This window comes from Tamandua tetradactyla, chromosome 9 (genome assembly GCF_023851605.1).
Source record: "Tamandua tetradactyla isolate mTamTet1 chromosome 9, mTamTet1.pri, whole genome shotgun sequence".
In the NCBI taxonomy this organism is placed as follows: Eukaryota; Metazoa; Chordata; class Mammalia; order Pilosa; family Myrmecophagidae; genus Tamandua; species Tamandua tetradactyla.
The window spans coordinates 46676251-46691047 of record NC_135335.1 but is presented as its reverse complement, the minus strand read 5'-3'; the positions used below and the strand labels follow the sequence as shown (position 1 = coordinate 46691047).

The 14797-nt window shown below is 35.9% G+C and overlaps 1 protein-coding gene across 1 annotated transcript in view; it reads left to right on the top strand.

Annotated features, from left to right (window-relative positions):
- Positions 1-14797, top strand: part of LOC143647081 (uncharacterized) — a 61999-nt gene that overhangs the window by 37656 nt on the left and 9546 nt on the right. Inside the window, exons 3-6 of the mRNA XM_077116707.1 lie at positions 8311-8395; positions 9056-9182; positions 11392-11487; positions 12017-12099. Coding sequence (XP_076972822.1) covers positions 8384-8395; positions 9056-9182; positions 11392-11487; positions 12017-12099 — 318 coding nt within the window. The 5' untranslated portion in view covers positions 8311-8383. The remainder of the gene's footprint in view (positions 1-8310; positions 8396-9055; positions 9183-11391; positions 11488-12016; positions 12100-14797) is intronic.

Genomic DNA, 14797 nt, shown 5'->3' with positions numbered 1-14797 from the left:
TCAAATCCAGGCAGGTGGGAGTTGAATTCTTAAGTCAACTCCCCCGGCTGCTCCTCCGCCAATAAACCTTCCCCCACTGCCGGTGCAATGTCTCTCTCTGTGTTTCTTATCTCCAACATCTACCCAAGACCAGGACTTTCATCCTGAAATTTGAGTAAAGTTTTAAAGCACTTTTGAGTCACCTTCGTGGTGGTGTGTGCTGTTCCAACACTCCATTCCCTCCAAAGCAGTTTTATACAACAAACAAGAACTGGCAGAATAATTTTTCTCAGAGCTCCAGAAGAGGCTTTAAAAGGTTATAATAACAGGGAAAGCACTCAATCAAGGCAAAGGCAACTTGGTAAGATCTCATGATCCTTGGCTGGCCCTTCTCATTGGCTTCTAAGCCTCATTGGCTTAGAAGTAGCCCAACAATGCTCCCAATAGGGATCCCTTGTCCAGTTTCCAGAGAGAAAGGGACCAGAGTAACCACTGTGAATATAATGGGAACATGTATGTGTGTGCTGGTCTTTCAAGTGACAACATGAAAGACTGAATAGTCACACACTTATCAAAAGTTTATTCCAGAACTTGTCCTACATGTAATGGCATCTCCCAGAACTAACACAAAGCTTTGGAATAGCAGTCAGACTGCAGCTGGGGCAAAGATTTGCTGGCTGTGGAATGTACAATGCAGTGCCTGGTATGTAAGGAGTCATTATTTACTAGGGAAAGGATAAACAGAAGAATCCCAGAATGAGACATATGCAGGAAAGACCTGAGAGGTCCCTATACTTTTGCCTCAGGCTCTTTAAAATTATTTTTAAAAAGCTAAACTTTGAAGGAGAGCACCAATCTGAAAAGACTGAAAAAGGTGGCTTTTTTCTTCTCTTTTTTCTCTCATAATACTAGCTGGATACAAGCTTAAGGAATATACACCTAATTATCTCAGTTTAATATGTAATATGTTAAACTATCAAAATATCTAGGTAGCAACAAAAGATTGCAAAACATACAAAGAAATAGGAAGTGATGTTGCAGGTAAGGGAAAAATATAAAGCATTAGAAACATCAAGAGGAAGACTAGACCTCTTATGCACCAGACAAATTTAAAATGGTCCCAAATATGCTCAAAGTACTGAAAGAAAATGTGGACGAAGGCATAAAGGAGATTAGGAAATTGATACATGAATTAAAAGAATGTCAATAATGATACAGAAATAAAAATAACTAAACAAGAGCTTACAACCCCAAAACATAAATTCCCTGGAGGAGTTCAACAGCAAATCGGAGCTGGCAGAAAAATGAATCAGTGACCGTAGAAATAGAAAAATTGAATTCATTTAGACTGAGAGGCAGAAAGAAAATCCTGGAGTTTCTAAGGCAGTGGGATGGAATACTGAAAGTACTGAAAGCAAAATATTACCAGCATCCAGGGAAGACCAGGAGGATGAGTATAGTAAATTACAGTAAAAACTGCTCTCTGGTGGTTACTGGTGCCCATTCACTTTTGTGGCAGGCTGCCCAGGGGTTTAGCCCCTGGCAACTTTGCTTGTGACAGGAAGGCATATGAAATCCTTTTGCCCAAGACAAGGAGTGGGCAAAGAAGTTGACTGATCGTGGCTTGTGATAAGAAACTTCAGATGAAATGGGATCCAGCTCTGAGAGTAACCAGCTTTCCAAACTACCCCAAACAGAGGTGTCAGGCAAGGAGACTTAAAAGATGTAATGCTTCCTTAGGGCTACTGGGGAAAAGGTCAAGGGCTGCATTTGCTGGGCAGGTCAAGAAAGCTTAGGGAACTGTGGTTCCTGATCCTCTCCTGAGGGCAATTTGGAACCAGTCCGCCTCACCTCCATGGGTTCCTAACCCTGTTTTGGCTTAGAAAAATTGATTAGGGAAACATTTCTCTGGCATCGCCACCCCCCCCCACCCCCCCACCCCAATTAGTCCTTCAGGAAAAGCGCCTTCAGGTGATGAAAAGAGTTTAAGAAACTATAGAGGTGCACAACCTAGGGCAAAGACTTGCATCTTTTTTTTTTTTTTTTTAATCAATTAAAAAATTAAAAAAAAATATGACAACGAAGAAACACAAACGTTCTTAACATATGATTATTGCGTTCTACATATACAATCAGTTATTCACATCGTCACATAGTTACATGCTCATCATCATGGATTATTTCTTAGAACATTGGCATCAACTCAGAAAAAGAAATAAAAAGACAACAAAAAAATTCATAAATACCATACCCCTTACCCCCCCTTTGTTTTTTAAAATTTATTTTTTATTTATGATACATAACCACATACAAACATTCTTATATGATTATTCCATTCTTGTTATATAATCAATAACTCACTATCATCACATGCTTGTATATTCATTATCATGATCATTTTTAGAACATCTGCATCAATTCAGAAAAAACAAAAAGAAGACAGAAAAAAAATCATACATACCATACCCCTTATCCCTCCCCTTCACCAATCACCAGCATTTCAATCTACTAAATTTTTTTTAACATTTGTTCCCCCTGTTATTTATTTATTTTTAATCCATATGTTTTACTTGTCCATCATTAAGGTAAAGTCTTGCATCTTTAAACACCTGGGATAGGGAGATCTGTCTCCTGGAAAATAGTGGGGACAGTCAAACTCTTACAAGCAGGGGAACTCAGTAACTAACAAGCAAAAGCCCAAGAAAAGACAGGCCCAGAGAAGCAGAGCAGACATTGCACACTGCACGTGCCTTGGGTGGACCTTCATTATAGGAGAGCTGAAGCTCAAGAAAATCTGTCTTATCACCAGCTGGTTACAAAATTGAGAAAAAGACATCTCAGGGAATAAATCCCAGAGTTAACATTTTAAAATATTAAATATGTACAGTGTGCAACAAGAGTACAAGACAAAGAGCAAATGAGGCCCCATCCACAGAAAGAGGATAAAAAAATCCAGAATACATGAATGAATAAGACCAGAATGTGAACATGTCAAACAAGGGCTTGTATAAAATGATCTTCAGAAACATCAAGGAGATGAAGGGAAATACAGAGAAAGAACTAAAGGATATCAGGAAAACAATGAATGAGCTATATGAAAATCTCAGTGAAGATACAGAAATTTAAAAAAGGAACCAAACAAGTACTGGAGTTGCAGATCACAGTAGAGAAACGAAAAATTCTGATGAGGGTTTCAATAGCAGATTGGAACTGGCAGATGACAAAATCAGTGAACTTGATGACAGGACACTTGAAATAAATCAGGCTGAGAAGAAGAAAGGAAAAAAGTTTAAAAAGTGAAAATAGCTTAGGAAACCTCTAGGACATTATTAAGTGTACCAATATAAGCATTATGGGAGTCCCAGAAGGAGAAGAAAGAGAAAAAAGAATAGAAGAAATAATCAAAGAAATAAGGACAGAGACCTTCTTAAACCTATCAAAAGACATGAAAATGTACATCCAAGAGAACACTAAATATGATAAACATTTAAGAAAAATACATTGTTTTATATGTGCAAGGGAGTCTCATTTAGAAGGTGTGCTGATTTGCCATCAGAAACGTTAGAAACATGAAGGCATTGGATTGAAATACTTAAAGTGCTGAAGGAGCACAATTGCCAGCCATGAATTTGATGTACAATGAGGATTTATTTTAAAAATGAGGAAAAATTAATTCATTTCAAGATAAATAAAAACTGAGGATGTTCATCCCCACTTGGCCTGTCCTACACTCTGGAAGTTCTTCAGATTGAAAGAAAGTACACTAGACAGTGATTCAAAGTAGCACAGAGAAATAAAAACCTCTAGTAGAGGTAGCTACTCAGTTATTATAAATGCTAATATAGTATGTTGTTTGGTATATAAGTCCAAACAATGCAAATGAATAAAAAGAAATGATAAATTTTTCATATGGACATGTACAAAGATATAATTGTTAATAAGTGCTAAAAAAAGGTGGGGGGACAGATGGATAAGGAAAAGTAAAGTTATGGAGGTCAGGTAGACAGCAAACTAAATATGACTGCTTTATATTTGCAATATTAAATTTTAACCCCATGATAGCCATAAGGAAAATATGTTTAAAATATATGTGACTTTAAATGTGAATGAATTAAGTTCTCCAGTTAAAAGGCTGATATTGGCAGACTGGATAAAAAAATATGCCCAAATTATATGCTCTCTGCAAGCAACTAACCTTAAATTGAACAATACAAGTAGGTTGAAAGTGAAAGGGTGGCTTAAAAAATATATACCATGCAGCAAGTAAGCAAGAGAGAGCTGGGGTAGCTACATTAATTGCAGATATAATCATCTTTAAGGCAAAACAGTTATAAGGGACAAAGATATTGTAATGTACTGATAAAGGAGTCAATTCACCATGAAAACATAATAATTATAAACATATATGCACCTAGTAGCAGATCCCTCAAATATATAAAACCAATACTGTCAGATTTGAAGGGAGAAAATGATGGTTCTACATTAATAGTAGGAGACTTTTTTTTCTTCACTTAGAATTTTTATTTTTAAAATTGAAGTATAACTTGTATATAGTAAAGTACACAGATCTTAAGTGTAAAACTTAATTTGTGCACATCTAGAAAGACTTTCTTAATGGTTCATCCTTTTAAAAGCCCAGTATATCAGTCTTTTTTTTTTATGGTTAAGGCTTTTGTGTCCTGTTGAAGAAACGTTTGCCTACCTCAAGGCCATGAACATTTTTTTTCCTTCTGGAAGCTTTATAGTGTTCGTTTTTTTTTTCTTTTTCTTTGTATGCTATATGGCAGGGGTTGAATTTCATTCTTTTTCAATGCAAGTATCCCTTTATTGCAGCACCATTTGTTGAATTTTTTTGTTTGGCTTTGGTTTGCATTTGCTTGTCTGTCTGTTTGGGAAGTACATGGGCTGGAAATCAAACCTGCATATCTAGCATAGCAGGCGAGAATTGTACTACTGAACTACCCTCGCACTCCCTAGTGTTAGCTTTTTGAAAAAAAAACTTTTTTATTGTGTAGTATAGCATATGTACAAAGCAGAGAAATTAAAAAACCAATAGTTCTCAAAGTGTTCTTCAATAAGTGGTTACGAAACAGATCCCAGAGTTTGTCTTGGGCTACCATATGGTCCTCTCACATTTCTCCTTCTAGCTACTCCAGAATATAGGACGCTAGAAGGCTTAAATATTTTTTTAATCACCACAATCGACTTTTTTTTCTTCTTTGTGAAAAATAACATATATAGAACAACATTTCAACGCACAGCACCATAATTAGTTGTAGAACATATTTCAGAGTTTGACATGGGTTACAGTTCCACAATTTTAGGTTTTTACTTCTAGCTGCTCTAAGATACTGGAGACTAAATATATCAATTTAATAATTCAGCAATCATATTCATTTGTTAAATACTATCTTCTCTGTATAATTCCACCATCACCTTTGATCTTTATATCCTTCTCTTTAGGGGTGTTTGAACTCCTAGTGTTAGCTTTTATATTAAGTTTATAGTCCATCTTCAGCTCATTATATATAATCTGTGAGACAGGTTGTGATTCACTTTTGCCAGATAAATAGCCAGTTATTTCAGGACTATTTATTGACAAGACTTTTTTCCCCCATTGAATTGCTTTTGCTTTTCTGCACACCTTGGGCAAAAGTCACTTGACCTCATCAATGTAATTGCTTCTACACTCTCTATTCTGTTTCACTGAGTTGAGTGTCTGTTCTTACATAATAGCACACTGTCTTGATTACTGTAATTTGATAGCCTTGAAATCAGATAGTGTAAGTCCTCCTATTTTGTATTACTTTTTCATAATCATTTTGGCTTTTGTAGATACTTTGCATTTCCACATAAATTTTAGGGTCAGCTAAAAAATTTTTCCATAGGAAGTTTTGCTGAGATTTTGAGATCCCATGAAATCTGTAGATAAATTGGGAAAGGATAGACATCTTTACAGTATTGGCTTCCAGTCCATTGCTATGGAATATCTTTCCAATTATTTAGATATGCTTTAATTTTTCTCAATAATGTTTTATAGTGTTCTGTGTAGAGGCCTTGAAATCTTTAGTTAGATTTATTCTAGTTGTTTGGTGATTCTTTTTTTCTATTTTAACTGGTATTTTTGAAAATTTCATTTTCTAATCATTGGTTGGTAGTATGTAGAAACACCAATGATTTTCACATATTTATCCTATGTTCAGGTACCATGCTAAATTTATTTATTAATTTTAATAATTTGTAGGTTCTTTTGGATTTCCTTCATGTACGATTCTATACCTTAAACTCATTGACAGTTTTGTTTCTTCCCTTTTTATTTCTTTTCTTTTTTCATTATTTCGCTTTCTAGAATCTCTAGTACAAAGTAGACTAGAAATGGCTGAGATGCCAGAAAAAAGAACATTACCAAAAGGAGGTCATATTCCAATTGTTCTTTGGTTCCGAGTTTTAGACTGAGGCCCTCAGACTGGATTTATTTATGTGGAGCTCATTTGAGCTGGTAGCATGATTTATTTAAGAGGAATCTTTAGTGATGATAGTAAGTCATCATTTTAAACTGTGTGAGGAAAAGATAAAAGTGCTTATGCAATTTGATGTGAAAGGAGGAACAGCGTATCTATCAGGCATAATAAAGGGAATTGGTACAGGGATATTTTGTTTCAAAATAGAGAAAATGAGTTTAAATCATGAGGGGATTGATTGTAATAAGAGGAGAAGTTGCTGGTAAAGATTTCAATTTTAATCACTAGTATGGTTTCTGAAGAAATAGGAAAGACAGGAATCCAGTTGGAGACAGACAACTTAATCAGGAGTAACTTGCCCCTTCAACAAGAAAGAATAACTAATGGATATGAATGCCAGAATAGTTGTAGAGATTTTGGTGCTAAGCTAATTTTTCAAATTATATAATTTATCCGGTTGTTATGAGTTTAACCTATCTGCTGAAAGAAATGTGAGAGTATGTAAGATTCAAGAACTACAGAGGGTTTGAAGTGATTATAGAATGTAGAAGAATGATTCAATTGTCAAGATATATCTAAAAGAACTAAGAATCATTACTCTGCATTTCAGCCTAAAGCAGTAGCTTAGTTATGTGCTGTGTCAGATGCAGTAATAACTTAATAATGTGCTGTGTCAGATACAGTAATGGACAAAACAGGTAATTAGAGTCACCTCTGATGGGGACAGATCTGGTACATGCTCAGGTGTTTATTAACTGATAGGGTAAATACAGGGACATCAGAAATGTTCTCAGGAAGTATATAGTGTAAATTAAACTTTGTTATCAGAGTTAGTATGAGAATTAAACTTTAAAAATATGTAATTCTTCAAGTATGTTTAATATAACCATTTTTTCTCTGGACTTCGGGTACAAATGGGTAAGTTAATCCTACTTCTGTTTATGACATATTACCATTTTTTATGAAATGTCATGTTTTAGAGTGTTATTTACAGTATATACATCCATTCACTTACATAAATAGTGAAATGTGGCATGATGCAGCTGATGATCCAACATGTTAATACAGGAAAATATTTCAGCTACTAATTCACAAAATAACAGCTCAAGCAAATAGATTTTCTCCCAAATCTCTTCATTTACGTTTTTCACACCTCTTAGTCCTATGAGGATATTGGGATGACAATGACATTATATACTTCAGCTATTTTCTGGTCCAGTGGATTTTCCTGATTACATTTGCATGATGGGAGCTATTTATCCCTCAAAATTGATCAAAACCTTGAATAGATCTAACTCATAATTACATTAAGTTTCTTGGTTGATATTAAAACCCATTGGTATGAGATGCTGAGAGAGTTACATTGTTATACATCACATGTAGAAGGAGCAGGATGGACAGATGTACCCAGGAGGGCAGGTGCAGGTTAGAGCAGGGACAGGAGTCCAGAGAATAGGGATGGATGTTGGAGAACCAATGCTAGTGTAACAACCAGTTATATCTGAGAAATTCCAGACTGCTTTCTCTGTTGGTTGAGATTTAATTCCTATAGGGACATGGGTCAGGAATTTCTGTTTTTTAATCAGGGAGGGAATTAAATCTCTGAACACAGGAATATTAATGCATACAATTCAGTGATTTTCATGTTATCTGTATAATTAAGGTGTTCATATCATTATTTGCTAGAGAAGCCAGGACTTCCTATGTCTTTACTCTCTGAAAGGCCTCACCTATTTCTCTTGGAGTGCTCTGCATGTTCCTGTTGATTGGACTGGGTTTGCTCCCAGGTGAAGGGTTTAGGATTCGTAAGAAATGAGTCTGGAAATTGTGGTCAAGACTTGAATCTGAAGGCTTTTATCTCCTTTCTCAGCTTTGCTCAACACTGCTCATTTGATTTTGCGTGAAAATCCAGAGAAAGACAGTTATCACTTCAGCTATTAACAATGCAACCGCAGGTGAGTAGGGAATTCTTCTTTAAATGAAGCTACACCACTGTTGCCAGCAGATGGGGAAGTTTGCGCATTTTGCAATATTCAAAAAGAGAAAACTAAAATTTTCTTTGCAACTGTTTTCCCAATTACCCAGCTTCAATTTTTGTAGGTCAGATTTTTCAAATTTTATAACGGGATGCCATGTATACGAAGTATTGTTCCCTTTGATAGAGTAAAATCTGTGGTGCTGTGAAAATTTTTCAAAATTTTGAGAGACCACAAACAATGATGGGGTTTCTTTTAATTTTGAACAGATGAAATGAAGGTATGAGGGAAAATGAAAAGTGGTGTGTAGGCCCCAGAAAATATTGAGAATGTTCTAGAGCAAGTATTAAAATCAACGTCAGGAAGTCATAATTACAGATGTCTTGGAAAATTTCTAGGTGTATATCATACCACATGTATGTATTCCTTTACAATGGAATTGTATGTATTCAGGATGTCTGTGTATCTGTGAATGTATCTGGAAGGAAGATAGCAATTCAACATTGAGAGTGATCTTTTTTGAACTCCAAACAGATTTTCAGCTTTTTAAACAGACTGCTTCATCAGTGCTGTCATTTTGAACATCAGGACTTTGGTAAGGGTGGCCTTGTCTGTACCCAAATTTCTGTGATATTTTAGGAATTAATGACCTTCAAAGATGTAGCTGTAGACTTCACCCAAGATGAGTGGGCATTGCTAGACACATCCCAGAGAAAGCTGTTCAGAGAAGTGATGCTGGAGAATATCGATCATCTGGTCTCAGTGGGTGAGTCTGAAAATTCACTGTAATTGATATGTATCTGTCAGCCATCTAATCTACTCTCTACCTATCTGTCTATCCTCTATCATATATCTTTTTTTTTTTAATTTATTTCAGTTGTCTAGGTCAGCTTCTCCATAATTTTGTATAACCTTTTTCTTTATATTTTCTTGTTTTATATTGTATATATAATATAATTATTTTATAACATACCCAACTACTCAAATGAAATATATTAATTTAATCTTACTGATCACTATTTATTTCTTGAACCTCAATCCCCAAAAGTCAGAGCAGTACTGGGAAGTCAAGGAATAATTTTTTTGAACTTTTTTATTGTATAATATAATATATATACAAAGCAAAGAAGTAAAAAAAACAATAGTTTTCAAAGCACTCTTCAATAAGTAGTTACAGGGCAGATCCCAGAGTTTGTCATGGGCTATCATATGATCCTCTGAGATTTTTCCTTCTAGCTGCTCCAGAATATGGGAGACTAGAAGGCTTAAATTATTTTTTATCATCACAATCAACTTTTTCTTTCTTTTTTTGTGAAAAATAACACAAATATAAAAAAGCACCACAGTTAGTTGTAGAATATATTTCAGAGTTTGACATGGGTTACAGTTCCACAATTTTAGGTTTTTACTTCTAGCTACTCTAAGATACTGGAGACTAAAAGAGATAGTAATTTAGTGATTCAGCATTCATATTCATTTGTTAAATCTTATAAGTTATCTTCTCTGTATAACTCCACCATCGCCTTTGATCTTTTCATTCTTCTCTGTAGGGGTGTTTGGGCTATGGCTATTCTAACTTTTTCATGTTGGAAGGAGTCTGTCACCAATATGGGATAAGGAGATGGAACTATCAGATGTTCTGGACAGGCTGGGCCCTCTAGGTTTCAGGTCTTATCAGGACTTGGGACCCTTCTGGAGGTTGTCAGCTTCTGGAAAGCTACTCTAGTGCATGGAACCCTTGTGGAATCTTATATATTGCCCTAGGTGTTCTTAAGGATTGGCTGGAGTGGTTTTGGTTGGGGGTTGGCAGGTTATGAAAGGTAGCAGGATCTAACTAAAGCTTCCATAAGAGCAACCTCCAGAGTAGCCTCTCGACTCTATTTGAACTCTCTCTGCCACTAGTATTTTATTAGTTTTACTTCTTGTCCCCCTTTTGGTCAGGATGGAATTGTTGATTCCACGGTGCCAGGGCTGGATTTATCCCTGGGAGTCATCTCTCATGTCGCCAGGGAGACCTTCACCCCTGGATGTCATGTCCCATGTAGGGGGGAAGGCAATTGTTTCATCCAGAGTTGTGCTCAAAGACAGTGAGGCCACATTTGAACAGCAAAAGAGGTCCTCCAGAAACAACTCCTAGGCATACCTATAGGTAGTCTAAGCTTCTCTATTACCTATATAAGCTTCACAGACTCAAGATCAAGGGCATGGCCTACTGATTTGGGTGTCCCTAAAGTTTGACACAGTATCAGGGGATTCCCTGATGGTAAGGTATAAGAGTTCCATATTCTTTCTCACATCCCTCAAGGGACTTTGCCAAAACTTTTTGATTATTTGGTTAATATACTCTAGGATGTGTCCAGGCATGACATTAATCTATACAGGATTAAAGGACCGCTTTATTATTCTGGGTTCCTGTTTCAGTTGTTCAAATGAGCCTTAAAGATAGGTTGAGTTAGATTATGTTCTACAGAAAATTTCAGTTCCAGATCAAATAAACCTTTCTTCCCAAGGAATCATTTTTAAATGGACAAATAAGTGACTTAACATTTTGAAATAATTCTGTTCTAAGGGTGTGCAGAGGCTTCAGAACATAACAGTAAAAACACTGCATATTGTTTTCCATATAGAATTTAGATTGTTTTGTTGGAATTTTTGCTTATTGGACTATTTTTGAAAATAGTAAACAACCATGGAAACAAAAAATTTCTCCCCATTTAGAATATGGAGGATTCTACAGTCTAGTCTCTCTTTGAACTTGGGTATGGGACAACAACCACCAGAAGTCCCCACTGTAATGGGAACAAGGTTAGGAGTTAACCTTTTGCTGGTGAAATATGTTCAGTGTTCTGTGTTCAAAGTACTTTTGCCTTGCTGATTACAAATGCTTACCTTTTTCTTTGGTAGCCTGCCATGGACTTGATAATGCACTATTAACATTTAACTCAAAATCCAGGTATCTTTTTTCCTAAAAACAGGATATCAGGTCTGCAAATCAGATGTGCTTTCCCAGTTGGCACAAGGAGAGGAAGTGTGGAGGGAAGGAATGGGATTTCTCCAAATCCAGAGTCCAGGTGAGCTCTAGGAACCTGTGCATTAATAGTAGAGGGGCCTCATCATTTAGTGAATACATCCTTGGAAATATTGACTTCAGGTTTCCTTAAGTGGGTTATGATTTCTGAAATGTAGGTACAGATACTGAGAACACTTTCTTCATATGTGGTCATTATTCTGTACTCTTACCAAGTTCAATTCATGTATCTTTGTCTTTGGAAAAGGAATATTCATGTACTATTGGAATTTAACTTTCATATAATGTGCTTTGCCCTGGTCTTACTCATGGAAGATTTTCCCTCTTTTTACCTCCCTCACATCCCAGCTTATTTTTATTTTTCCCATATTTCAATTCTGAAAATCTTCTCTGATTATTAATGTCCTATAATGTTTTCATCTGCCTAGAATGTTCTTTAATTTGATATTCTTTCCCATTCAAATGTCAATGTGTGAATATGCTGACAGCGACCTTTGGGACTTCCTAGCATTTTCATTCCCATAATACTTATCTAATAATTTGTTGTGTTTTTTCCCCCGCAATTACCATAGGCAAGAAAAGTGTCTTTGAACAGCAGGGAATGATATTCATGCAACTTAACTGCAGGAATGAGTATTCTAACGTGATGTCATTGGTAAGCTTCATTGGTGTGAACTCTAGCTTTCCAAATAGATAATTGGGAATTGAATAAATTAGGAATTCAGTACAATAACCTAGCTGTAATTAATGTTGGGGTTAAATGCCAATCCAGCAAAAAGCTGTGATAGTTTGAATTTAGGGGAAAGTTAAATGAACACAAAACTCAAAGCTTAATTCTTATAAAAACATGATTGGTTTATATAACTAAATTTTTTTTGCATTTATAATAGTCCCACTTTAATGAATATATATATCACAAAAAATTGCCCTGGTCATACGTTAATGAACAAATAGTTCATTTACTTTGCTAAATTTAGCAAAAGTGTTTGTATTCATCACAGATTCACAAACCCAAGTACTAATAATATGAATAAAATGATTGCTCTTATGTGTTGATGACTTTAATGATCAAACAACATGTACACATGCTACTTCACCTCCATTAATATAAAACTTATCTAGCAGTGAAAGTGTTGTATAGATCAGGACAAAGTATTCAATGACAAGAATTCAGAGGTTCATACATCTGGAAAGAAGATAATATTTCCATAAGCAATATAAATTGATGTATGATTTCCCAAGACAACTGAGCTAAAGATCAAATACCTGTTTCCAGATTTTTAGTATTGAATTATTTTTTGATACCATGATTCTGCCTACATTCTTTATTTTAACTCTGAATTGAGACTTGCTTAGCCATAAGACATTCTAAACAACTTTGACAATTAGAGATAATGTCTATGCAGTGACCATCCATTTTGCTTTTTTTTTCCTCAAATAAATTAGGTTATAATAAATGTCAATCCAGTTGCATGTGTGTATTTTCAAACAAACTATTGCTTTCATTGGAATTTCTTTAACTGGGAAGAATTTATTTTTATCTCTACTAAATAGCTCTCTGATGATTTCTGAAAATCCTAGTTTAATGAGTACTCACACCATGCTGTATGGCTGTGGCTGATTTGTTCCTAGATTCTAGGAGCACATAGTAGAGTAAAAAAACAGGGGCCTAGATTGCAAGCTCTTAAAGCAGTCACATTTAATCCTGAGTAGTAATTGTTATTTCTGGATTTTGAGAGGCTGTTTTATATATGTATAACCTGGTATTTAGAGATAAGAACAAAGCCAATCAGATCGGGATTAAGGTAATTCAGAATATGGGGGAAGGAAGATATTGTCTATATTGTAGAACCTCATCTACCCTTTGAGACTAAAGGAAGAAAGGTTTATTTTGTCCAAAACCTAAATTTTCTTTAGCATATAATCTAACTCAACCTGTCTGGATAGATCATTTAAACAATCCAAACACAGGGATCCCAGAATAAGAATGAGGGCTTTTAATCCAGTATAGCTTAATGTAATGCCTGGATACATCCCAGAGTATATTAAGCAGAAAATCAAAAAGTATTGGCAAAGTCTCTTGAGGGATAGGAGAGAAAATGTAAAACTATTAAGCTTTACCACCAGGAAAACCCTGATACTGTGTCAAACATTAGGGACACCCAAATCATTAGGGCAAGCCCTTGATCTTGAGGTTGCTTTTGTGAAGCTTATGTATGTAGCAGGGAAGCTTAGCCTACCTGTAGGTATGCCTAAGAATTGCTTCTGGAGGACCTCTTTTGTTGCTCAGATGTGGCCTCTCTCTAAGCCCAACCCTGCAAGTGAAATCTTTGCTCTCCCCCCCTACATGGAACATGACATTCAGGGGTGAAAGTATTCCTTGTGGCATTGGCGATAACTCCCAGGGATGAGCCTTGCCCTGGCACCATGGGATCAGCAATGCCGTCCTGACCAAAAACTGGAAAAGAAGTGTAACAAATAAGGTGTCAGTGCTGAGAGTGTTCAAATAGAGTTCAGGGTCTACTCTGGAGGTCATTCTTAAAGCAAGCTTCAGTTAGACATTGCTACCTATTATAGCATGCCAAATCCCAACCCAAACCATTCCTGTCAATGTTAAAGAAAACCTAGGGCTTCATCTGAGATTCTATAAAGGTTCTGTGTATGCTGATTAGTTTCCAGAAACCTGCAACCTCCAGATGGGTTCCTGGACTAGATAAGTCCTGATATGCAGAGGATCCAGCCACTCCAGAACATGAACTAGTTTGACAGTCCCTCCCAACATGAAAAATTTAGAATGGGCACAGCCCAAATAGCCCTAAAGAGTGGGAGAAAGATCAAAGGTGATGGTGGAGTTATACAGAGAAGATAAGACCTAAGAAATCAGTATGATTGCTGAATCATTATTTTGATATTTATTTTAGTCTCCAGTATCTTAGAGCAGCTAGAAGTAAAAACCTAAAATTGTGAAATTGTATCCCATACCAAATTCTGAAATCTGTTCTATAACTGTTATGATATGCTTTGAAATTTACTGCTTTTTTGTATATATGTTATTTTTACAAAAAATAAAAATAAAAAAGAGCCAGTGTCACTTCACAGCTCTGTTTGCCCCTTGTCTTGGGGCACAGCCCTTTTCCAATATTCTGAGCTCATTCAACCCCAAAAGCTTCCATTTTTTTCTTCATTAGCCCTTTCTCCTCTCTGCTGGGAGAGACTGTAGGGTTGCTTTTCTGCTTGCACTAGGTTTATCTGTACTAGGAGCCTGTGTTCACCAGTCTAATTTTGTTAATTAAAACCACAATTGGAGCTAAGTTTGAGCTACCTTCCCTTGCTCCTAGTTGAGACTGCTTCTT